General features: G+C 40.4%; 2 protein-coding genes and 3 long non-coding RNA genes across 12 annotated transcripts; 2 read left to right on the forward strand and 3 right to left on the reverse strand.

The window, feature by feature from the left end:
* Positions 1-1436: 1436 nt before the first annotated feature.
* Positions 1437-8960, reverse strand: LOC109194717 (ubiquitin carboxyl-terminal hydrolase 37). 2 transcript variants are annotated; one of them, XM_025899054.1, is made up of 18 exons: positions 8735-8960; positions 7547-7639; positions 5498-5553; positions 5075-5174; positions 4883-4966; positions 4711-4766; positions 4480-4611; positions 4222-4334; positions 4034-4098; positions 3802-3933; positions 3587-3710; positions 3350-3501; positions 3145-3244; positions 2936-3012; positions 2652-2760; positions 2495-2552; positions 2170-2327; positions 1437-2079 (listed from the first exon to the last, which is right to left on the reverse strand). In XM_025899054.1, the coding sequence occupies exons 10-18, from the start codon at positions 3903-3905 to the stop codon at positions 1999-2001; spliced, it is 963 nt and encodes a 320-aa protein (XP_025754839.1). In that variant the 5' UTR covers positions 3906-3933; positions 4034-4098; positions 4222-4334; positions 4480-4611; positions 4711-4766; positions 4883-4966; positions 5075-5174; positions 5498-5553; positions 7547-7639; positions 8735-8960; the 3' UTR covers positions 1437-1998. The 2 variants fall into 2 exon arrangements, with proteins under 2 accessions (XP_025754839.1, XP_019200992.1); XM_019345447.2 differs by lacking the exons at positions 7547-7639; positions 8735-8960 and adding an exon at positions 5906-6377.
* On the forward strand, positions 3171-7497 carry LOC112842448 (uncharacterized). Its single transcript, XR_003214222.1, has 2 exons — positions 3171-3284; positions 7077-7497. It is a non-coding gene; the product is annotated as an uncharacterized LOC112842448 (long non-coding RNA).
* A 3068-nt stretch (positions 8961-12028) lies between the features above and the next one.
* Positions 12029-14863, reverse strand: LOC109194719 (ubiquitin carboxyl-terminal hydrolase 37). Its single transcript, XM_019345450.2, has 11 exons — positions 14755-14863; positions 14566-14631; positions 14334-14465; positions 14118-14241; positions 13882-14033; positions 13677-13776; positions 13468-13544; positions 13184-13292; positions 13027-13084; positions 12702-12859; positions 12029-12611 (listed from the first exon to the last, which is right to left on the reverse strand). Exons 1-11 carry the CDS (start codon positions 14799-14801, stop codon positions 12531-12533), a joined length of 1104 nt encoding a protein of 367 aa, XP_019200995.1. The 5' UTR covers positions 14802-14863; the 3' UTR covers positions 12029-12530.
* On the forward strand, positions 13703-18023 carry LOC109194720 (uncharacterized). Its single transcript, XR_002056483.2, has 2 exons — positions 13703-13816; positions 17603-18023. It is a non-coding gene; the product is annotated as an uncharacterized LOC109194720 (long non-coding RNA).
* Positions 15042-20509, reverse strand: LOC102082038 (uncharacterized). Of its 7 annotated transcripts, XR_002056479.2 has the most exons (8): positions 19263-19512; positions 18490-18634; positions 18073-18165; positions 16026-16081; positions 15605-15704; positions 15415-15497; positions 15243-15298; positions 15042-15143 (listed from the first exon to the last, which is right to left on the reverse strand). It is a non-coding gene; the product is annotated as an uncharacterized LOC102082038 (long non-coding RNA). The 7 variants fall into 7 exon arrangements; XR_002056482.2 differs by lacking the exons at positions 18490-18634; positions 19263-19512 and adding an exon at positions 20491-20509; XR_002056481.2 differs by lacking the exons at positions 18490-18634; positions 19263-19512 and adding an exon at positions 19973-19992.
* Positions 20510-21972: the final 1463 nt, after the last annotated feature.

The following is a 21972-nucleotide window of genomic DNA, read 5'->3' on the forward strand; positions in this document are numbered from 1 at the left end:
TTATATATTATATATAATTATATATTTTTTTAATTATATATATATATATATAATTATATATATAAAATATAATATAAATTATATATTATATATAATTATTAATCCATCGAGTGGGTTCCCAGAATTCATAGCGCGGCCCAGCCAAACGCCAGTTTTCAGCAATGGCGGCAGTTACGGAGACGGTAGAAACGGCGGTCAAGGACAACTACATTTTTAAATGTAAGTTGTATTTGAAGTAGCGATACAAATGTTAAGATGTTTCTTAAAGCAGTTAACAAGGCAGTTCAATGGAAGTAATTTTTTTTTCAGTCGTTAAACTTACGATTGTACAGTCCCGCCAGCTGTAAGTTTTCCGACCCCGCGCTATCTTTCGCTACTCGGGTTAAACATGATATATATAAGTCACTTAGATAACTTATAAATCTTAATGTTTGTTTGTTTTTTCACAGTTTTATTTGTTCCTCTGTAAATCAGTTTGGCTGAGATTAAAGTTACAGTAGTTTTCACATAGCTGAATAAACGTCAAACAGAAAACCCATTAAACAGAAGTGTGAGATGGTTGATTGTACTCCAATGTCCTGTCATGTTTTAGGGAGCAAAGAGCAGACGACTACTTTCATTAAACTCCGGAGCGACAATGAGCAACTGTTTACCGGTGCCAAAAACTCAGCCACTGTGGGGATTGTTGTCACTTTTGGACTATTTGCATCTAAATAACTGATTTAAAGGCTAAATGTAGACAGTTGGGTCTAGTTTGCAGAAATGAGCAGTTGCTGCAGAAGTTGTCCAAAAACTTCAAATGAACTAGAAGGGTGCCAGTGCTCCAGCTTACCATCTTTACCTGAGTAAATCTGTTTGTTGAACAATCTTACCCCCTGTGTGTCCCTCTGCGTATCTGTGAGCCATCGTCTCTCCTTGTGTTTTATTCCATGTTTTCCCCTGCCCGTTATGTCTGTGCTCTCCTTGTGCTCTCTCTCCTCCTGTCTGAACCTCTGTACTTCCTGTTTTACTTTGACAGTCTCCCGTCAGTGTTGCGTTTACTCCTGCCATGTCTTGTTATGATTATCAGTGTCACCTGTGTTCCCCGCGTCCTCCCACTTCCCTCGTTACCCCTCTGTGTATTTATGTCTGCGTCTCCCTCAGTTCTGCGTCGTGTTCTCCCTCATGCTGTGTGTGATTCCCCCGTGTTTCCTGGTGCGCTTTATATTTAGTTTTCCCAGTTTAGTCTTCTGTAACCTGTGATCTGTGTTTCCAGCAATAAAGCTGTGCTTTTTGAGTTTATCCCCCGTGTCCCCGTGAGTTTGCGTTTGGGTCCACTTCCTGCCTGCCACACAGCCGAATCATGACAGAAACTTCTGTGACATCAACTTAACTGAGACTCATTACAAATTTCACAAAACACAGTTGAATACTTTTATTATTTTTTTATTAGTTATTTTTTATTTTTGTTGTTATTTGAATTTTAATAAAATAAAATAAATAAATAAATCATTTCTTTATTTTATTTTTAATTTATTTGTTTAATTTTTTGTTGTTCCCAGAGAGCAAGCCAAACACTGGTCGTGAAAAGGACTATCTCTAGTAGACTTTGTTTTAACCTCCTAGGACCTGGAGTCCATATATGTGGACATTACATTTTGGGTTGTCTAGACCAAAATATAAAATGTTGTTATACAAAGGGCTGATATCCACTTATGAGGACATCATACTGCCACTGTTCCATCAAAATGTAAAACAAATGTCCTCATATGTGGATCTCATTTTTCACCGAAATAAAAATCAGGTAATTCTTTGTTTTTACATTCATCAGGTCCCAATCAACCCAAAATGGCACAGAGAAATTAAAAGTGCATGCCATGAAAGAGTCCAGGTCTTAGAAGGTTAACAATGTCTCTGCTGATGAGACCAGTGAATGTAGGGCGACGGTGGCAAGAAAAAACTCCCTCCTGGAGGAAGAAATCTTGGGAGGAACCAGGCTCTCTGGGTGGACCCTTCCTCCTAAGGGCAATACTTACCTGCGGTCTGAGACGACGGTTGTTCCTTCTCAGCATGCTGATGGCTGTAACTTGCTTCCACATCCTGTTTTAGAATGAAGACAAAACTGATTAACGAGGTAATAGGACATTTAAAAATGATCTCAATTCAGGATGAGCTGCTGTGTCTTCTTACGTTTCTCTTGTAAAACAGGATGTAGGCAGAGTGCTGCTGTTCCTCAAAAACTGCAGATCCAGTTGTGTGGAGCACCCGTGCATCATCATAGGTGAGCCAAGGATCTGATGTAGCCTGCGGACTCGCCTCAGGATGCACGGAATTACAGATGTAGTGTCCTGAGATCACATTAAGACAAATGAATCCAACTTCTAAAAGTCAACTGATTCATGATTCGGACTTAGTGCTTCTTAGAACATCAAAAGCTTTTGTGTGTGAGTCCTTCACTGAAAAGTAGCAAGTTCTGTTAAATCATTTTCTGTTTGTAACAAGTCAGTTGTTTTACCTGATTCTGTGCCTCCATAGTGACTAATGATGCTTACAAGACTGTAACAGCCACCACCCTGAGAAGGAACAAATCCAAAGAGTGTTACTTTCATAAAGTCTCACATCAGTGTGATAATTAAGCTGATTCTCTGAGATGTTCTGCAGTCTGTTTTTACCTGTTTGGATGACACCACCAAGTCCCTCTGCAGCCAGACGGGGTCATGCACCTTCTGAAGCTTGTTGGTTTTTGTGAAGCCAAACCTCTTCAGGTGCAAGATGAGAACTCTGGCAGAAAAGGAAAAAAAAACCCAAGGAACAAAATAGGAAGAATGAGTGTCAAACACAAACAGAAGATGGGGGAAAATGACTGCTCAAGTGTTGTCTTAAAAAACTGTGATGTTTACTGCGCCACAGTTTGGAAATCAGGTCAGTCGATCAATTCTGATGTGACCTTACTCACCTTGGCAGTGTATCAAAAGACGGCTTCACTTCCGAGGTCGTCCCTCCACAATAACAGAGAAATTCAATTTTTTGTTCCTGAACAACAGCACAGAGAAAACAGGCTTTATGTTAGAAAAATCACAACATATGCACACACACACAAACACTAACAAGAAAGGTGTGTTAAGATCAGTGATACTACAACTCCACTGGAATTTGTGATCTTACCTTCAAGTATGTCTCTAACATGTCCTCAACAGACCCCTCTGGAACCAGGTCAAGAGACAAGCTAGTGAATTCCTCTTGGTGTGATGATTGGTGACCGCAGCTACACATTTAAGGAGTAACGTAGTTAAAGTAACGATCGGGTAGGTGGAAAAGAGGTATATGAAAATGTTGCAATCAGCCCTGTGTTTCTGAAAGACAGGCTTACCTCTTGCATGTCCTCATGTTTTCCATTTTGAAAACATGATGATCTTCTACTGGGCAGGTATAACTTCGGCCCAGGAGAGCTGCTTTCCTCTTCAGGTGAGGTGAAAGGCTTTTGACCTCATTGAGGAAAAAGGTTAGGAACTCATGAGCATCCTGAAAGAAAAACACAGAGATTTAAAACAGAACATAAACATTAGAAGGTAAAGCAAAAAACGAAACGTCCAAATTGCTGACGTACTTTCTGTGCACTGCCTTTGTATTCAGGAACGTGTTTGCTGAATGCCTCCTTAAAAGATTTTAGGCGGTGTTTTTTAAGGCCATAATCTCTTGAATTATGACAGTCCCTGATGTCAATGAGCCTTCTGTAAAAAGGAAAGGGTAAACAGACATTTCTGGTGTTAGATATCTTTGTTCTTCGGGTTTTGAAGAAAGTAGAAGGTTGACGTAGCGCACCTTAAGAGCCGAGCTTCTGGCACTGCTCTCCACAAACTCTCCTGACAGCTGATGTCTCTAATGAACTCCTCAGTGTTGAGGAGGCTCTGCAGGCAGGAGTTCATGTAGCAGGTGTTTGCAATGTTTGGAAACCTGCCACACAAACACAAAGTTTACAGTATCAGTGTAAAATAAGTCATTTTCTCCACTTTGACAAAGTGAGCTTTGGTCTTTGTGCACCACGTGTACTCACCCGAAGCGGTCCACAGTCTGAATTTGATTTCCGTTATTTTTCCATTGTTGAAATGTTTCACTAGACTATTGCAAAAAGGTAAAAACAAGAACACACAATTAGGAAAGATGTCAAGACGCTAAGCAGTGTATGTGCATGTATGCATGAGCTTTGAAGTTTAAACATTTTGGAGGATGTTTTTCTCTTACATGTTAAACAGCTGCTCCCGTACGTGCTCTTGTGCCAGAAAGTCCATAATCAAAGTGTCCCAACTCAGGTCTGATGGCTCACCATTTCAGTGGTGTTTTTAACCTGGTGGGAACTTGGATGCAGAAAGAAGAAAGGAGTCAGGGATGCATAGCAAGCACAACAAGACAACAAACAAACATTGTCTCTCTGGAGAACAGCATTCAACCATCTAATGCTTATTTTGATCAGCAATCAGCCAAAATATTAAAAGCACTTACCTGGGATCGTCTGTAGTTTTGTCCTCGGGGCATTCTGGTTGTCCTGCTTGGGGCCAAATGACCTGTACTGAGTCCTCTGAACTGTACGGTGCTGACTCGGCAGGTGTACAGTCATGCTGCATGTTCTTTAATCTGCAAAAATATACAAAAGGATGTTAAGTATCAAATCTGCAACCAGAAGGATCCCAAAAGAATTTTGCTTTAAAGTGAGAAGATGAAAGTTTCCCTCACTTGTCACTCTTTTTATCAGGTTCCACTGTTGTTTCAGGAGCAACCTGCCTTTTTCTCTGTAGAAGGAAACCAAAGTACAGGACATAGCCATGTGCTTCATTGCTCTTAATTTCTCCCATTTCATTGTGATGAGTAAATGCTTGATGACAGTGACTCTTTCCATAAAACATACCTTCCAGAATTTGAAAATAGACCAGTGAGACTTTTTTTGTGGCTTTACAGTGGTGGGCTCTGCCTCTGTATCGCTGTCAGTTTCCTGTAGAGAACGAACAAACATAGTGTTATTAAAAAGTAAAGTCACTTAAAACTAACAAGTACATTTTAAGGAGAATGTGCATTTCATATGTTTTCTGTAAAAGCAAACCGAGAAACAGCAGAAGAAGTGTCTCCATTTTCTTTTCTTCCTCTTCTTTTTACCATTTTCATGGTTAGGTGGTGTAGCAGCAACAGAAGCCTCCGGGACGCTGATGAGGACAAAAGTGTAAATGTTACTTTTCAAAGTGGAAATTTTTAACAAGGAGTACATCCTGGATATTGCAAATGAAAATTGATAACTGTTATGGAATACCCAAATGAACAAAATCATGTATTTTGTACATTTACACTCTATATTTCCATTAATCTCTGAATGGATATAAATAATAGACAAAACTAGAAGTAGTAAAAATGATATAAACACACAAGGCGGAAGAAAAATAACAATAAAGGGGAAATAAAACAGCTCACACAAACCACTGCTATAAATATCTCCAGCAACATTAGATTAAAGAGTCACGCATTTCTTTACCTGTGCTGAGACGTAGAAGGAATTTCCTTCTCTGCCACGTTTTGGTTTTTTGATTTCTGTTTAGAAACAAGAAAACCAACATCAGTAATGGCATAAAACAAACATACCAAGAGAGGCTCTACATGAAAAGTGTCCAGTTAGAAAATTTGGTATTATTTTAGATTTTTTATCAATTTAGTCAGCTCATGAAGTGGATGTCTATGAATATGTTTAAATAAAATAAAAACAATTTCTTCATGCCTTAATTTGAGTTTTAAAGTTTATGGTACGAAATACAAAATCCTTCATTTGGTTCAAAATTCAGTTTTTACAGAAATCATCCATAAAGCTCCATTAAAAGCTTCAAAAGTGCTTATTTACCGTACGAAAATATTCAGAGACATGTGCTGCAAGTCTCTTCAAACTTACCTTTCTGAGAAAAAAATGTTTGAACCCAATTTGAACCATCTTTGAACCTAATTTGATCGCAGTGAAAATCTTCTGTGCTGTGCAAAAGTTCAACTGAAGACAAACTGTGAAAGGTTGTATATTTATAAGCTTTCAGCATAGAATGTTCATACCCTGAACATATGTCATCATAAGGTATGGGGCTAATTTGCATATTTTGGAATGTATGCTCATTGGAACTGTATGGCACTCGTCTCCAAGCAACCCCAACAAAATACAGATCAAGTCAGGCCAAGTGGCTTTTATTGTCATTTCAACCATGTACACTGGTACAGTACAGAGTGAAATGAGACAGCGTTCCTCCAAGACCCTGGTGCTACATATGACATATAACGGACAAACTCGGGACTACATAAAGTGCAATGTGCAAAAAATTTCAAAAATAAACAACACAAGACAGTGCAATGGAAACGTGCAAAATGCTGATTATTGTGCAAAAGTAACTTGGTGTGTGTGTGTGTGTGTGTCTGTATGAGTGTGAGATACTGCAGATAAGTGCTTGGTAGTGACATGTGTGAAGGTGTGCATGTGTGCATGTGTGTGTGTGCCAGTCCAGTCACTGAGTCTTCAGGAGTCTGACGGCTTGGGGGGAGAAACTGTTCTGGTAGTCTGGTAGTGAGGGCCAGGATGCTCTGGTATCTCTTTCCAGAAGGCAGCAGGGTGAAGAGTGTGTGTGAGGGGTGTGTGAGGCCCTCCATAATGCTGGTGGCTTTGCGGATGGAGCAGGTGCTAAAAGTTTCCATGATGGAGGGGAGAGGGATTCCAATGATCTTCTCAGGTGCTCTCACTATAAGTTGTAGGGTATTGCGATCTGACACGGTGCAGTTACCATACTAGACAGTGATGCAGCTGCTCAGGATGCTCTTGACAGTCCCTCTGTAGAAGGTGGTGAGAATGGATGGTGAGAGATGGGCTTTCCTTCACTTCTGCAGGAAGCAGAGATGCTGTTGGGCCTCCTTAGTTATGGAGCTGGGGTTAAGGGACCAGGAGAGGTTTTCCGCCAGGTGGACACCAAGGAATTTGGTGCTCTTGATGACCTCCACAGAGCATCCATTAATGTTAAGTGGGCAGTGAGCTCTTTGTGCTCTCCTGAAGTCAACAATCATCTCTTTTGTTTTGTCCACGTTCACAGACAGGTTGCTGACTCTAAACCTCTACAGATGGCCCCCAGTGCAACCCTTCAGCCTCCTAGTAAATGCACCTATGGTACAAATTTGAACAACCTGGGTGACTTCCTTCCTGTCACCGAGTTGTAGCATTCACAAGATTTTCAGAAAACTTGACCTTTGACCTTGAGGTCAAGGTCACTGATATTCAAACTGACCCCAAAACTTTAGTAGATGCACCTATGGTATCAATTCAAAATCCTACGCCCCTTGTTCTGGAGTTACTGTCTTCATCACCATTTTATTTCACTATCTGTTAATAAGATATTATTTGTGACACATAGTTACTATTAAAGCGGTTAATGAGAATCCACATCTGATTACAGTATAATACACTGCTTATTTATGTATAATCATCATCAATAAATCTGTTCAAAACAGAAGCTACTCTGGCTTTAAAAGTTTTTGTTAACTTTGACTACCTGTCTGCTCTTACCTGTTTCTTTTGCTCTCTCTGCTGTCTTCATCCTCCATCAACTCTACAGTTATCGTTAGGGATGGAGGATGAAACTGAAGGGTAGCTTGGCACCTGGAAAAAAAAAAAGAGGTTGGATGAGGCTGCAGCTCACGTCCCAGCCTTACTGGCATTGCCCTCAAGCCTGCTGCACCACCCCTTCCCTGCAGCTCAACCAGACCAGGCCACAAGCTCTTTGAGAATCACATTGTTGCACAGCTGGGCGATATGGCCTAAAATCCATATCGCGATATAATTTGACGCATGTGCGGTAACGATATATTCTTTTCTTCTGTATAACGTATTTTCCACACTATAAAGCACACTTAAAATCCTTTAATTTTTCTCAAAAATCGAGAGTGTGCCTTATGTATGAATTCTGGTTGTGCTTACTGACCTCGAACCGATTTGGGCGTGCAGAAATCTGTTAAAAATGTTTTAGTACAACTTTGGTAAGCCGCAATGCTTGATGGATTGTCAGAGGATTACGGCTGCCGTAGTGAGGAGCTTCGCGGAGTAATCTGGGTCCCAAACTCCTTACACTTCAGGTCCCAAAGTCAAACGAATACTGAGAGTTAAAAATGGTCTAAATTCTTTCATCTTTAATAAAATCATCAGTGTTGCTGCTTTACCAAATGTAACAATTAAGTTTAACGTCCAGGCATCCATGAAAACAGAATTTATTAAATTTAACGGAGTTACAAGTTAACAGGAAGTTAGCTCGCTAGTTTCCACCTAAACAAGACATACCATGTTCTGACTGAGAGATTTTTGACACTAATTAAAACGTACAGCTCTGCTACCACTTCCAACATAAATGAAGACAGAAAACTAAACAGCAGTGGCGTTTGCAGGGTTACTGAAGTTGGACTACCTGGTGTATAATGTTGTGCTACGTGATTGCTAGCGACACAGCTATGTTAGCATAACATTAGCACAGTGAAGCTGGAGGATGAACACCAACTTTTTTTCCACTCAGTAAAAGTTAACATGAGGGATTCTGTATGGACAAATGCAATCGCATAGCAGGATGTTATACACGGGCCAAACTTCAGTCAGGAGAACAACTGAGATTATTCATCCACAATACAAGGTTAGTTATTAATATACTGCAACAACATAGGAATAGAACAGCTGCGACAGAATTCAACATTAATGAATCAATATTACAGAAGTGGAGGAAGCGCAGTTTTTGGCTTTCCCCATATTTCAAAAGTGCTTCATCTCTTTGCTATGACTGTCGCCCGGCATAATTTGCAGATGATAATGGTTGTAGCCGCTGCGATGCTTTCGACCGAAACAGGCGCAGCTTGATGACATCATCAACATGCGCTATCGCGATAGAGCGGTATAGTCAAAATCTCTATCGTTGGCCAAATTTATATCGTTTCTATCGTATATCGTTTCTATCGCCCACCCCTACCTTGTTGGTGTCAAAATACTATTGTATGTCCTCAAACTATGTTATATGTTAACTTCAACTAAAGAAATGACAAATGATGGGTCTCTGAGTCTCTGACAGGCAAAGACAGACAGACAGACAAAGTCCCTAGAGACACAATTTAAAGTTCTATGCCAAGTTGTTGTGAATAAGGCTAAGTATGGAACTGAGTGCCTTTTTTATGTTTGAATAACTCATGTTGGTGTTAAAGGGCTTAGCAAACAAAAAATAATTTTGTTGAAAGGAGCCAAGTACAAGGACCTCAACAAAGCCTACAAAGAAGTGTGCCTATTGGAGAAAAAATATAAAGAAAGTCAGGTTGGCTCAAAACTTTTGCACAGTACTGTATCCGAGGAAATCGATGATATTAAAGCCAAGTTCACAGAAACTTTATATAGCTTAAAGTGAAACTGTCGAAGAAATCTCAGCTACTTACCTGCTTTTGACTAACAGTTCTCTGAGTTTTGCTTCAAACAAAATCTTTAGTTTATTTCAGCTGTTTTCAATTGATATTGACTTTGTTAATTAAATGTTGTTACCCTGCTTTCAGTGTGTCCTGTACTTGAGTCCTCTTAGCAAACCATGACATAATATCTTTTTGGAGCTGATGAAGCTAAGCTAAAAACAGTCAACATGTAGCAGGAGGCATAAACTTAAAATCTTGTAAGTGGTACAACAAAAGTTTTCATCCTGGAGTGATATCATTGTTCCAGGACAAAGGTCTTATCTGAACAAAAGTTGCCACTAGTCAGGGAGATGCTAATCAGGTGCTGGGTTACATATTAGCATAATTGTATATGTCATTTCTAGAGAGTGCAGTGGGATTGTTGTCACTTTTGGACTATTTGCATCTAAATAACTGATTTAAAGGCTAAATGTAGACAGTTGGGTCTAGTTTGCAGAAATGAGCAGTTGCTGCAGAAGTTGTCCAAAAACTTCAAATGAACTAGAAGGGTGCCAGTGCTCCAGCTTACCATCTTTACCTGAGTCGTCCCAAAGAGTAAATCTGTTTATTTATGGAAATGATGTATTATGGAATGGGTGTCCTTCTGCATATCCACGCACTCAACATCAGCAAATATATTTTGACTTAAATCAACAGCGAGCTTTTCCTGGAAGTTTTCCAAGGCTTGGCGGAGGTGTGTTGGTGGCCGGGAAGGAACAGGCCCTCTGGTTGTTGCAGGTGGCTGCCCTCAGCCTCTCCAGAGGACCATCACAGCAACGTTCATGGAGGACAAATGGGGCTGGAGGACCAGTCCTCTGCCTACACCAGGTGGCTGCAGCCTGGCCCCACACTTGGAAAGGCTGGATTGCTGAAAATGGTAGTGCTAGAGAAATTTGTGGAGGGGCTACCGGCAAGGACAGTGAAGTGAGTCTGCTGTCACTAGCCGGTGAACCTCGAAACTGCCATCACCCTGGCCAAAGACCAACTGGCGACCTGTCCGGGTCAGTCATGGATATTCACAAATACCCCATAGTACTGGTGGAAATGAAATATCGGGGAAAATGCATAGAGTAACGGCTGCGGTTAGCTGACGGCTAGCATACCCCTTAAATCTAAAAACCGATTGGTCGGGGTTTAGTAGCTCAATAGGTCAGTATGTAGGGCTGCACACATGACCAATAGGGACACGTGGCGCTTGGGCCGCATTCAGATTGCCGGTTCCAGCAATTCACTACACAGAAGATAATGGCACTATGCAATTCGCCCTTTGATCAAATGATGAGAGCTGATAGTCAAATAGTGTGCCGTGACATAGCACTGACGTTTCCACATTTTGTAACGAGTAGGGACAGACCATGTTGAGCGTGTCGTGACACTTGTGACAATGGAAGAACACACCCACTCATTGGTTGCAGAAGAGCCACTGAGAAATGATTTTATTAGGTGGCGCATTACAACTCGATGGCTTGTTACCTGGAATAAGATAAGACTCTGGAGCAAATAATTGGTATATAATAAAAAGTACAATTAAAGATTTCCACCCTACATGATTGTGAATGATCCAAGGATAAATGTGTAGTTTGATCAAAAGTTCTATATGCCATTTCTGGAGAGAGTGCAGTGGAAATGTTGTCACTTTTGGACTTTGCTACTTGCAGCTAAACATTTGCAGCTAAATAATTTATTTAAAAGCAGAAGCTGCAACTGAATGAGGGAATATTTGTCTAAAAACTTAAACTGAACTAGAAGGGTAACAGTGCTCCAGCTTACCATCTTTACCTGAGTAAATCTGTTTGTTGAACAATCTAAATGGTTGATTCAGAAACTGTCATGGTCCTGGGCCACATTGGCCCAGTATTCTTAGTTTTCATGCATTTTGTTCCTTATTTAGGCCATGCTTCCTGGGTTGCTCTGTTACGTTGTTTCCTTATGTGTTTTCCCCTTGTGACTCTTACCCCCTGTGTGTCCCTCTGCGTATCTGTGAGCCCTCGTCTCTCCTTGTGTTTTATTCCATGTTTTCCCCTGCCCGTTATGTCCGTGCTCTCCTTGTGCTCTCTCTCCTCCTGTCTGAACCTCTGTACTTCCTGTTTTACTTTGACAGTCTCCCGTCAGTGTTGCGTTTACTCCTGCCATGTCTTGTTATGATTATCAGTGTCACCTGTGTTCCCCGCGTGCTCCCACTTCCCTCGTTACCCCTCTGTGTATTTATGTCTGCGTCTCCCTCAGTTCTGCGTCGTGTTCTCCCTCATGCTGTGTGTGATTCCCCCGTGTTTCCTGGTGCGCTTTATATTTAGTTTTCCCAGTTTAGTCTTCTGTAACCTGTGATCTGTGTTTCCAGCAATAAAGCTGTGCTTTTTGAGTTTATCCCCCGTGTCCCCGTGAGTTTGCGTTTGGGTCCACTTCCTGCCTGCCACACAGCCGAATCATGACAGAAACTTCTGTGACATCAACTTAACTGAGACTCATTACAAATTTCACAAAACACAGTTGAATACTTTTATTATTTTTTATTAGTTATTTTTATTTTTGTTATTTGAATTTTAATAAAATAAATAAATAAATAAATCATTTCTTTATTTTATTTTATTATTAATTTATTTGTTTAATTTTTTGTTGTTCCCAGAGAGCAAGCCAAACACTGGTCGTGAAAAGGACTATCTCTAGTAGACTTTGTTTTAACCTCCTAGGACCTGGAGTCCATATATGTGGACATTACATTTTGGGTTGTCTAGACCAAAATATAAAATGTTGTTATACAAAGGGCTGATATCCACTTATGAGGACATCATACTGCCACTGTTCCATCAAAATGTAAAACACATGTCCTCATATGTGGATCTCATTTTTCACCGAAATAAAAATCAGGTAATTCTTTGTTTTTACATTCATCAGGTCCCAATCAACCCAAAATGGCACAGAGAAATTAAAAGTGCATGCCATGAAAGAGTCCAGGTCTTAGAAGGTTAACAATGTCTCTGCTGATGAGACCGGTGAATGTAGGGCGACGGTGGCAAGAAAAAACTCCCTCCTGGAGGAAGAAATCTTGGGAGGAACCAGGCTCTCTGGGTGGACCCTTCCTCCTAAGGGCAATACTTACCTGCGGTCTGAGACGACGGTTGTTCCTTCTCAGCATGATGATGGCTGTAACTTGCTTCCACATCCTGTTTTAGAATGAAGACAAAACTGATTAACGAGGTAATAGGACATTTAAAAATGATCTCAATTCAGGATGAGCTGCTGTGTCTTCTTACGTTTCTCTTGTAAAACAGGATGTAGGCAGAGTGCTGCTGTTCCTCAAAAACTGCAGATCCAGTTGTGTGGAGCACCCGTGCATCATCATAGGTGAGCCAAGGATCTGATGTAGCCTGCGGACTCGCCTCAGGATGCACGGAATTACAGATGTAGTGTCCTGAGATCACATTAAGACAAATGAATCCAACTTCTAAAAGTCAACTGATTCATGATTTGGACTTAGTGCTTCTTAGAACATCAAAAGCTTTTGTGTGTGAGTCCTTCACTGAAAAGTAGCAAGTTCTGTTAAATCATTTTCTGTTTGTAACAAGTCAGTTGTTTTACCTGATTCTGTGCCTCCATAATGACTGATGATGCTGACAAGACTGTAACAGCCACCACCCTGAGAAGGAACAAATCCAAAGAGTGTTAGTTTCATAAAGTCTCACATCAGTGCGATAATTAAGCTGATTCTCTGAGATGTTCTGCAGTCTGTTTTTACCTGTTTGGATGACATCACCAAGTCCCTCTGCAGCCAGACGGGGTCATGCACCTTCTGAAGCTTGTTGGTTTTTGTGAAGCCAAACCTCTTCAGGTGCAAGATGAGAACTCTGGCAGAAAAGGAAAAAAAACCCCAAGGAACAAAATAAGAAGAATGAGTGTCAAACACAAACAGAAGATGGGGGAAAATGACTGCTCAAGTGTTGTCTTAAAAAACTGTGATGTTTACTGCGCCACAGTTTGGAAATCAGGTCAGTCGCTCAATTCTGATGTGACCTTACACACCTTGGCAGTGTATCAAAAGACGGCTTCACTTCCGAGGTCGTCCCTCCACAATAACAGAGAAATTCAATTTTTTGTTCCTGAACAACAGCACAGAGAAGACAGGCTTTATGTTAGAAAAATCACAACATATGCACACACACACAAACACTAACAAGAAAGGTGTGTTAAGATCAGTGATACTACAACTCCACTGGAATTTGTGATCTTACCTTCAAGTATGTCTCTAACATGTCCTCAACAGACCCCTCTGGAACCAGGTCAAGAGACAAGCTAGTGAATTCCTCTTGGTGTGATGATTGGTGACCGCAGCTACACATTTAAGGAGTAACGTAGTTAAAGTAACGATCGGGTAGGTGGAAAAGAGGTATATGAAAATGTTGCAATCAGCCCTGTGTTTCTGAAAGACAGGCTTACCTCTTGCATGTCCTCATGTTTTCCATTTTGAAAACATGATGATCTTCTACTGGGCAGGTATAACTTCGGCCCAGGAGAGCTGCTTTCCTCTTCAGGTGAGGTGAAAGGCTTTTGACCTCATTGAGGAAAAAGGTTAGGAACTCATGAGCATCCTGAAAGAAAACACAGAGATTTAAAACAGAACATAAACATTAGAAGGTAAAGCAAAAAACGAAACGTCCAAATTGCTGACGTACTTTCTGTGCACTGCCTTTGTATTCAGGAACGTGTTTGCTGAATGCCTCCTTAAAAGATTTTAGGCGGTGTTTTTTAAGGCCATAATCTCTTGAATTATGACAGTCCCTGATGTCAATGAGCCTTCTGTAAAAAGGAAAGGGTAAACAGACATTTCTGGTGTTAGATATCTTTGTTCTTCGGGTTTTTGAAGAAAGTAGAAGGTTGACGTAGCGCACCTTAAGAGCCGAGCTTCTGGCACTGCTCTCCACAAAATCTCCTGACAGCTGATGTCTCTAATGAACTCCTCAGTGTTGAGGAGGCTCTGCAGGCAGGAGTTCATGTAGCAGGTGTTTGCAATGTTTGGAAACCTGCCACACAAACACAAAGTTTACAGTATCAGTGTAAAATAAGTCATTTTCTCCACTTTGACAAAGTGAGCTTTGGTCTTTGTGCACCACGTGTACTCACCCGAAGCGGTCCACAGTCTGAATTTGATTTTCCGTTATTTTCCCATTGTTGAAATGTTTCACTAGACTATTGCAAAAAGGTAAAAACAAGAACACACAATTAGGAAAGATGTCAAGACGCTAAGCAGTGTATGTGCATGTATGCATGAGCTTTGAAGTTTAAACATTTTGGAGGATGTTTTTCTCTTACATGTTAAACAGCTGCTCCCGTACGTGCTCTTGTGCCAGAAAGTCCATAATCAAAGTGTCCCAACTCAGGTCTGATGGCTCACCATTTTCAGTGGTGTTTTAACCTGGTGGGAACTTGGATGCAGAAAGAAGAAAGGAGTCAGGGATGCATAGCAAGCACAACAAGACAACAAACAAACATTGTCTCTCTGGAGAACAGCATTCAACCATCTAATGCTTATTTTGATCAGCGATCCGCCAAAATATGAAAAGCACTTACCTGGGATTGTCTGTAGTTTTGTCCTCGGGCATTCTGGTTGTCCTGCTTGGGGCCAAATGACCTGTACTGAGTCCTCTGAACTGTACGGTGCTGACTCGGCAGGTGTACAGTCATGCTGCATGTTCTTTAACCTGCAAAAATATACAAAAGGATGTTAAGTATCAAATCTGCAACCAGAAGGATCCCAAAAGAATTTTGCTTTAAAGTGAGAAGATGAAAGTTTCCCTCACTTGTCACTCTTTTTATCAGGTTCCACTGTTGTTTCAGGAGCAACCTGCCTTTTTCTCTGTAGAAGGAAACCAAAAGACAGGACATAGCCATGTGCTTCATTGCTCTTAATTTCTCCCATTTCATTGTGATGAGTAAATGCTTGATGACAGTGACTCTTTCCATAAAACATACCTTCCAGAATTTGAAAATAGACCAGCGAGACTTTTTTGTGGCTTTACAGTGGTGGGCTCTGCCTCTGTATCGCTGTCAGTTTCCTGTAGAGAACGAACAAACATAGTGTTATTAAAAAGTAAAGTCACTTAAAACTAACAAGTACATTTAAGGAGAATGTGCATTTCATATGTTTTCTGTAAAAGCAAACCGAGAAACAGCAGAAGAAGTGTCTCCATTTTCTTTTCTTCCTCTTCTTGTTACCATTTTCATGGTTAGGTGGTGTAGCAGCAACAGAAGCCTCCGGGACGCTGATGAGGACAAAAGTGTAAATGTTATTTTTCAAAGTGGAAATTTTAACAAGGAGTACATCCTGGATATTGCAAATGAAAATTGATAACTGTTATGGAATACCCAAATGAACAAAATCATGTATTTTGTACATTTACACTCTATATTTTCAACTAATCTCTGAATGGATATAAATAATAGACAAAACTAGAAGTAGTAAAAATGATATAAACACACAAGGCGGAAGAAAATAACAATAAAGGGAAATAAAACAGCTCACACAAACCACTGCTATAAATATCTCCAGCAACATTAGATTAAGGAGTCACGCATTTCTTTACCTGTGCTGAGACGTAGAAGGAATTTCCTTCTCTGCCACGTTTTGGTTTTTTGATTTCTGTTTAGAAACAAGAAAACCAACATCAGTAATGGCATAAAACAAACATACCAAGAGAGGCTCTACATGAAAAGTGTCCAGTTAGAAAATTTGGTATTATTTTAGATTTTTATCAATTTAGTCAGCTGATGAAGTGGATGTCTATGAATATGTTTAAATAAAATAAAAACAATTTCTTCATGCCTTAATTTGAGTTTTAAAGTTTATGGTACGAAATACAAAATCCTTCATTTGGTTCAAAATTCAGTTTTTACAGAAATCATCCATAAAGCTCCATTAAAAGCTTCAAAAGTGCTTATTTACCTTACGAAAATATTCAGAGACATGTGCTGCAAGTCTCTTCAAACTTACCTTTCTGAGAAAAAAATGTTTGAACCCAATTTGAACCATCTTTGAACCTAATTTGATCGCAGTGAAAATCTTCTGTGCTGTGCAAAAGTTCAACTGAAGACAAACTGTCAAAGGTTGTATATTTCTAAGCTTTCAGCATAGAATGTTCATACCCTGAACATATGTCATCATAAGGTATGGGGCTAATTTGCATATTTGGAATGTATGCTCATTGGAACTGTATGGCACTCGTCTCCAAGCAACCCCAACAAAATACAGATCAAGTCAGGCCAAGTGGCTTTTATTGTCATTTCAACCATGTACACTGGTACAGTACAGAGTGAAATGAGACAGCGTTCCTCCAAGACCCTGGTGCTACATATGACATATAACGGACAAACTCGGGACTACATAAAGTGCAATGTGCAAAAAATTTCAAAAATAAACAACACAAGACAGTGCAATGGAAACGTGCAAAATGCTGATTATTGTGCAAAAGTAACTTGGTGTGTGTGTGTGTGTGTGTCTGTATGAGTGTGAGATACTGCAGATAAGTGCTTGGTAGTGACATGTGTGAAGGTGTGCATGTGTGCATGTGTGTGTGTGCCAGTCCAGTCACTGAGTCTTCAGGAGTCTGACGGCTTGGGGGGAGAAACTGTTCTGGTAGTCTGGTAGTGAGGGCCAGGATGCTCTGGTATCTCTTTCCAGAAGGCAGCAGGGTGAAGAGTGTGTGTGAGGGGTGTGTGAGGCCCTCCATAATGCTGGTGGCTTTGCGGATGGAGCAGGTGCTAAAAGTTTCCATGATGGAGGGGAGAGGGATTCCAATGATCTTCTCAGGTGCTCTCACTATAAGTTGTAGGGTATTGCGATCTGACACGGTGCAGTTACCATACTAGACAGTGATGCAGCTGCTCAGGATGCTCTTGACAGTCCCTCTGTAGAAGGTGGTGAGAATGGATGGTGAGAGATGGGCTTTCCTTCACTTCTGCAGGAAGCAGAGATGCTGTTGGGCCTCCTTAGTTATGGAGCTGGGGTTAAGGGACCAGGAGAGGTTTTCCGCCAGGTGGACACCAAGGAATTTGGTGCTCTTGATGACCTCCACAGAGCATCCATTAATGTTAAGTGGGCAGTGAGCTCTTTGTGCTCTCCTGAAGTCAACAATCATCTCTTTTGTTTTGTCCACGTTCACAGACAGGTTGCTGACTCTAAACCTCTACAGATGGCCCCCAGTGCAACCCTTCAGCCTCCTAGTAAATGCACCTATGGTACAAATTTGAACAACCTGGGTGACTTCCTTCCTGTCACCGAGTTGTAGCATTCACAAGATTTTCAGAAAACTTGACCTTTGACCTTGAGGTCAAGGTCACTGATATTCAAACTGACCCCAAAACTTTAGTAGATGCACCTATGGTATCAATTCAAAATCCTACGCCCCTTGTTCTGGAGTTACTGTCTTCATCACCATTTTATTTCACTATCTGTTAATAAGATATTATTTGTGACACATAGTTACTATTAAAGCGGTTAATGAGAATCCACATCTGATTACAGTATAATACACTGCTTATTTATGTATAATCATCATCAATAAATCTGTTCAAAACAGAAGCTACTCTGGCTTTAAAAGTTTTTGTTAACTTTGACTACCTGTCTGCTCTTACCTGTTTCTTTTGCTCTCTCTGCTGTCTTCATCCTCCATCAACTCTACAGTTATCGTTAGGGATGGAGGATGAAACTGAAGGGTAGCTTGGCACCTGGAAAAAAAAAAAAGAGGTTGGATGAGGCTGCAGCTCACGTCCCAGCCTTACTGGCATTGCCCCTCAAGCCTGCTGCACCACCCCTTCCCTGCAGCTCAACCAGACCAGGCCACAAGCTCTTTGAGAATCACATTGTTGCACAGCTGGGCGATATGGCCTAAAATCCATATCGCGATATAATTTGACGCATGTGCGGTAACGATATATTCTTTTCTTCTGTATAACGTATTTTCCACACTATAAAGCACACTTAAAATCCTTTAATTTTTCTCAAAAATCGAGAGTGTGCCTTATGTATGAATTCTGGTTGTGCTTACTGACCTCGAACCGATTTGGGCGTGCAGAAATCTGTTAAAAATGTTTTAGTACAACTTTGGTAAGCCGCAATGCTTGATGGATTGTCAGAGGATTACGGCTGCCGTAGTGAGGAGCTTCGCGGAGTAATCTGGGTCCCAAACTCCTTACACTTCAGGTCCCAAAGTCAAACGAATACTGAGAGTTAAAAATGGTCTAAATTCTTTCATCTTTAATAAAATCATCAGTGTTGCTGCTTTACCAAATGTAACAATTAAGTTTAACGTCCAGGCATCCATGAAAACAGAATTTATTAAATTTAACGGAGTTACAAGTTAACAGGAAGTTAGCTCGCTAGTTTCCACCTAAACAAGACATACCATGTTCTGACTGAGAGATTTTTGACACTAATTAAAACGTACAGCTCTGCTACCACTTCCAACATAAATGAAGACAGAAAACTAAACAGCAGTGGCGTTTGCAGGGTTACTGAAGTTGGACTACCTGGTGTATAATGTTGTGCTACGTGATTGCTAGCGACACAGCTATGTTAGCATAACATTAGCACAGTGAAGCTGGAGGATGAACACCAACTTTTTTTCCACTCAGTAAAAGTTAACATGAGGGATTCTGTATGGACAAATGCAATCGCATAGCAGGATGTTATACACGGGCCAAACTTCAGTCAGGAGAACAACTGAGATTATTCATCCACAATACAAGGTTAGTTATTAATATACTGCAACAACATAGGAATAGAACAGCTGCGACAGAATTCAACATTAATGAATCAATATTACGGAAGTGGAGGAAGCGCAGTTTTTGGCTTTCCCCATATTTCAAAAGTGCTTCATCTCTTTGCTATGACTGTCGCCCGGCATAATTTGCAGATGATAATGGTTGTAGCCGCTGCCATGATGCTTTCGACCGAAACAGGCGCAGCTTGATGACATCATCAACATGCGCTATCGCGATAGAGCGGTATAGTCAAAATCTCTATCGTTGGCCAAATTTATATCGTTTCTATCGTATATCGTTTATATCGACCACCCCTACCTTGTTGGTGTCAAAATACTATTGTATGTCCTCAAACTATGTTATATGTTAACTTCAACTAAAGAAATGACAAATGATGGGTCTCTGAGTCTCTGACAGGCAAAGACAGACAGACAGACAAAGTCCCTAGAGACACAATTTAAAGTTCTATGCCAAGTTGTTGTGAATAAGGCTAAGTATGGAACTGAGTGCCTTTTTTATGTTTGAATAATTCATGTTGGTGTTAAAGGGCTTAGCAAACAAAAAATAATTTTGTTGAAAGGAGCCAAGTACAAGGACCTCAACAAAGCCTACAAAGAAGTGTGCCTATTGGAGAAAAAATATAAAGAAAGTCAGGTTGGCTCAAAACTTTTGCACAGTACTGTATCCGAGGAAATCGATGATATTAAAGCCAAGTTCACAGAAACTTTATATAGCTTAAAGTGAAACTGTCGAAGAAATCTCAGCTACTTACCTGCTTTTGACTAACAGTTCTCTGAGTTTTGCTTCAAAGAAAATCTTTAGTTTATTTCAGCTGTTTTCAATTGATATTGACTTTGTTAATTAAATGTTGTTACCCTGCTTTCAGTGTGTCCTGTACTTGAGTCCTCTTAGCAAACCATGACATAATATCTTTTTGGAGCTGATGAAGCTAAGCTAAAAACAGTCAACATGTAGCAGGAGGCATAAACTTAAAATCTTGTAAGTGGTACAATAAAAGTTTTCATCCTGAAGTGATATCATTGTTCCAGGATAAATGTCTTATCTGAACAAAAGTTGCCACTAGTCAGGGAGATGCTAATCAGGTGCTGGGTTACATATTAGCATAATTGTATATGTCATTTCTAGAGAGTGCAGTGGGATTGTTGTCACTTTTGGACTATCTGCAGCTAAATAACTGATTTAAAGGCTAAATGACAGTTGAGTCTAGCTTGCAGAAATGAGCAGTTGCTGCAGAAGTTGAACTAGAAGGGTGCCAGTGCTCCGGCTTACCATCTTTACCTGAGTTGTCCCAAAGAGTAAATCTGTTTATTGAACAATCAGACAAATGACGGGATCTTTTCAGTGGTGTTTTTAACCTGGTGGGAACTTTCACCACATTCCTTATGGGTGCTGCTGGATGCAGAAATAAGAAAAGAGTCAGGGATGCATAGCAAGCACAGCAAGACAACACACAAACATTGTCAGCATTCAACCGTCTAATACTTATTTTGAACAGCAATTGGCCAAAATATTAAAAGCACTTTCCTGGGATTGTCTGTAATTATACCCTGGGGGCATTCTGGTTGTATTGCACTAGGTCCTCTGAACTTCCTTTTAGCTTATATGGTAAATGCGTCTGATTCTTGTACTATCATCCAGTTAACCAGATGATGGGTAAAACTCCATGCTAGAGCTGTATGTTTGGTGGCGTGTTGGTTCACACTGTTATATCACCAAAAAATGTATTGACAGGTTAGGTAACTGGTCATTCTAAATTGGTTGTAGATGTGAATGCTTGTCTGTCTCGCTGTTTTATCTCTGTGACATATGTACCGGGCTTGCCCCATGACAGCTACTAGGCTACAGCTAATCTACCACCTTGAAATAGATAAGTGGAAGAAAACGAATGGATGGTCTCATCTAAGTCATGTACCCAGATTAATCTTACCATTGTTTGGGGAAATAATATAATGCTACTGTTTTTCTCAAATTATGGAGCCAAGAATCATAAGGCAGACCACCATGTTAAAACCAAGGCTTCAGACCACATTACATAGGTGGTCCATTTTATTATACAGTATTTAGTTCAGCCACAGTTAAACAGAGATGACAGATCACATCAGATTTTCCTCAGTCCAGCATATCACTGATTTATAAAGCCTTACTGAATGATTTCTCAGCATAAAAATATTTATTACAACATAAATGTTTATGCCACTCTGTCTAAAGGTCATTTGCACCAGACTGGATCCGGTTACAGGCTCCCCAGGTGAGAGTTCTTGTCAGAAATTTCTAAAAAGAGCTAGAATGTCACCAATACGCTCTTCTACATCTCCCTCCCTACTTTATACATAGCGGACAGATGGAACTAGGCTATCGGTTTGCTAAAGTTAGCCACACAATTAGTTCACACACTAATTAGCTGTGAGAGGCAGAGGCACACCAGATTTCCCCAGTGTCTAAAACCCGTTTCCCAGCCTGAAAAAGAGTAAATGAGGTCCTGGCAAAGACAGCAGAAAATATCCAGAAAGAAAAACATGGCAGCTCATACAACAACATTTATCAAAGAGTGGTGTTCTTATGGGAAATGTGAATGGAAATTTTAATCCTCCTTTGTGGGAGAAACAAATATTCCACATTGCTTAATCAGGAGTAACTCAAACATCTATATCTGTTTTATATAACATTAATTATCCTCCTATAGTTTGGGGCGCTCATAAGAGGAGGTCAAATAAATTTAAAGGCTCACAAGGTGATCAGCATGAGAAAAAG

This window comes from Oreochromis niloticus, linkage group LG15, assembly GCF_001858045.2.
Source record: "Oreochromis niloticus isolate F11D_XX linkage group LG15, O_niloticus_UMD_NMBU, whole genome shotgun sequence".
NCBI classification, from domain to species: Eukaryota; Metazoa; Chordata; class Actinopteri; order Cichliformes; family Cichlidae; genus Oreochromis; species Oreochromis niloticus.

Excerpts from the sequence above, each read along its gene's own strand:
- LOC109194717 (XM_025899054.1), bottom strand. The coding sequence starts at position 3,905 with ATGAACTCCTGCCTGCAGAGCCTCCTCAACACTGAGGAGTTCATTAGA. Across the intron at positions 3,502-3,586 it reads ACAAAGGCAGTGCACAGAAA|GATGCTCATGAGTTCCTAAC; the intron begins GTACGTCAGCAA and ends TTTTTCTTTCAG. Across the intron at positions 2,080-2,169 it reads TCCTGTTTTACAAGAGAAAC|GATGTGGAAGCAAGTTACAG; the intron begins GTAAGAAGACAC and ends ATTCTAAAACAG.
- LOC109194719 (XM_019345450.2), bottom strand. The coding sequence starts at position 14,801 with ATGGACTTTCTGGCACAAGAGCACGTACGGGAGCAGCTGTTTAACAT. Across the intron at positions 14,466-14,565 it reads CAGACTGTGGACCGCTTCGG|GTTTCCAAACATTGCAAACA; the intron begins GTGAGTACACGT and ends TTTGTGTGGCAG. Across the intron at positions 13,545-13,676 it reads TGTTAGAGACATACTTGAAG|GAACAAAAAATTGAATTTCT; the intron begins GTAAGATCACAA and ends GCTGTTGTTCAG.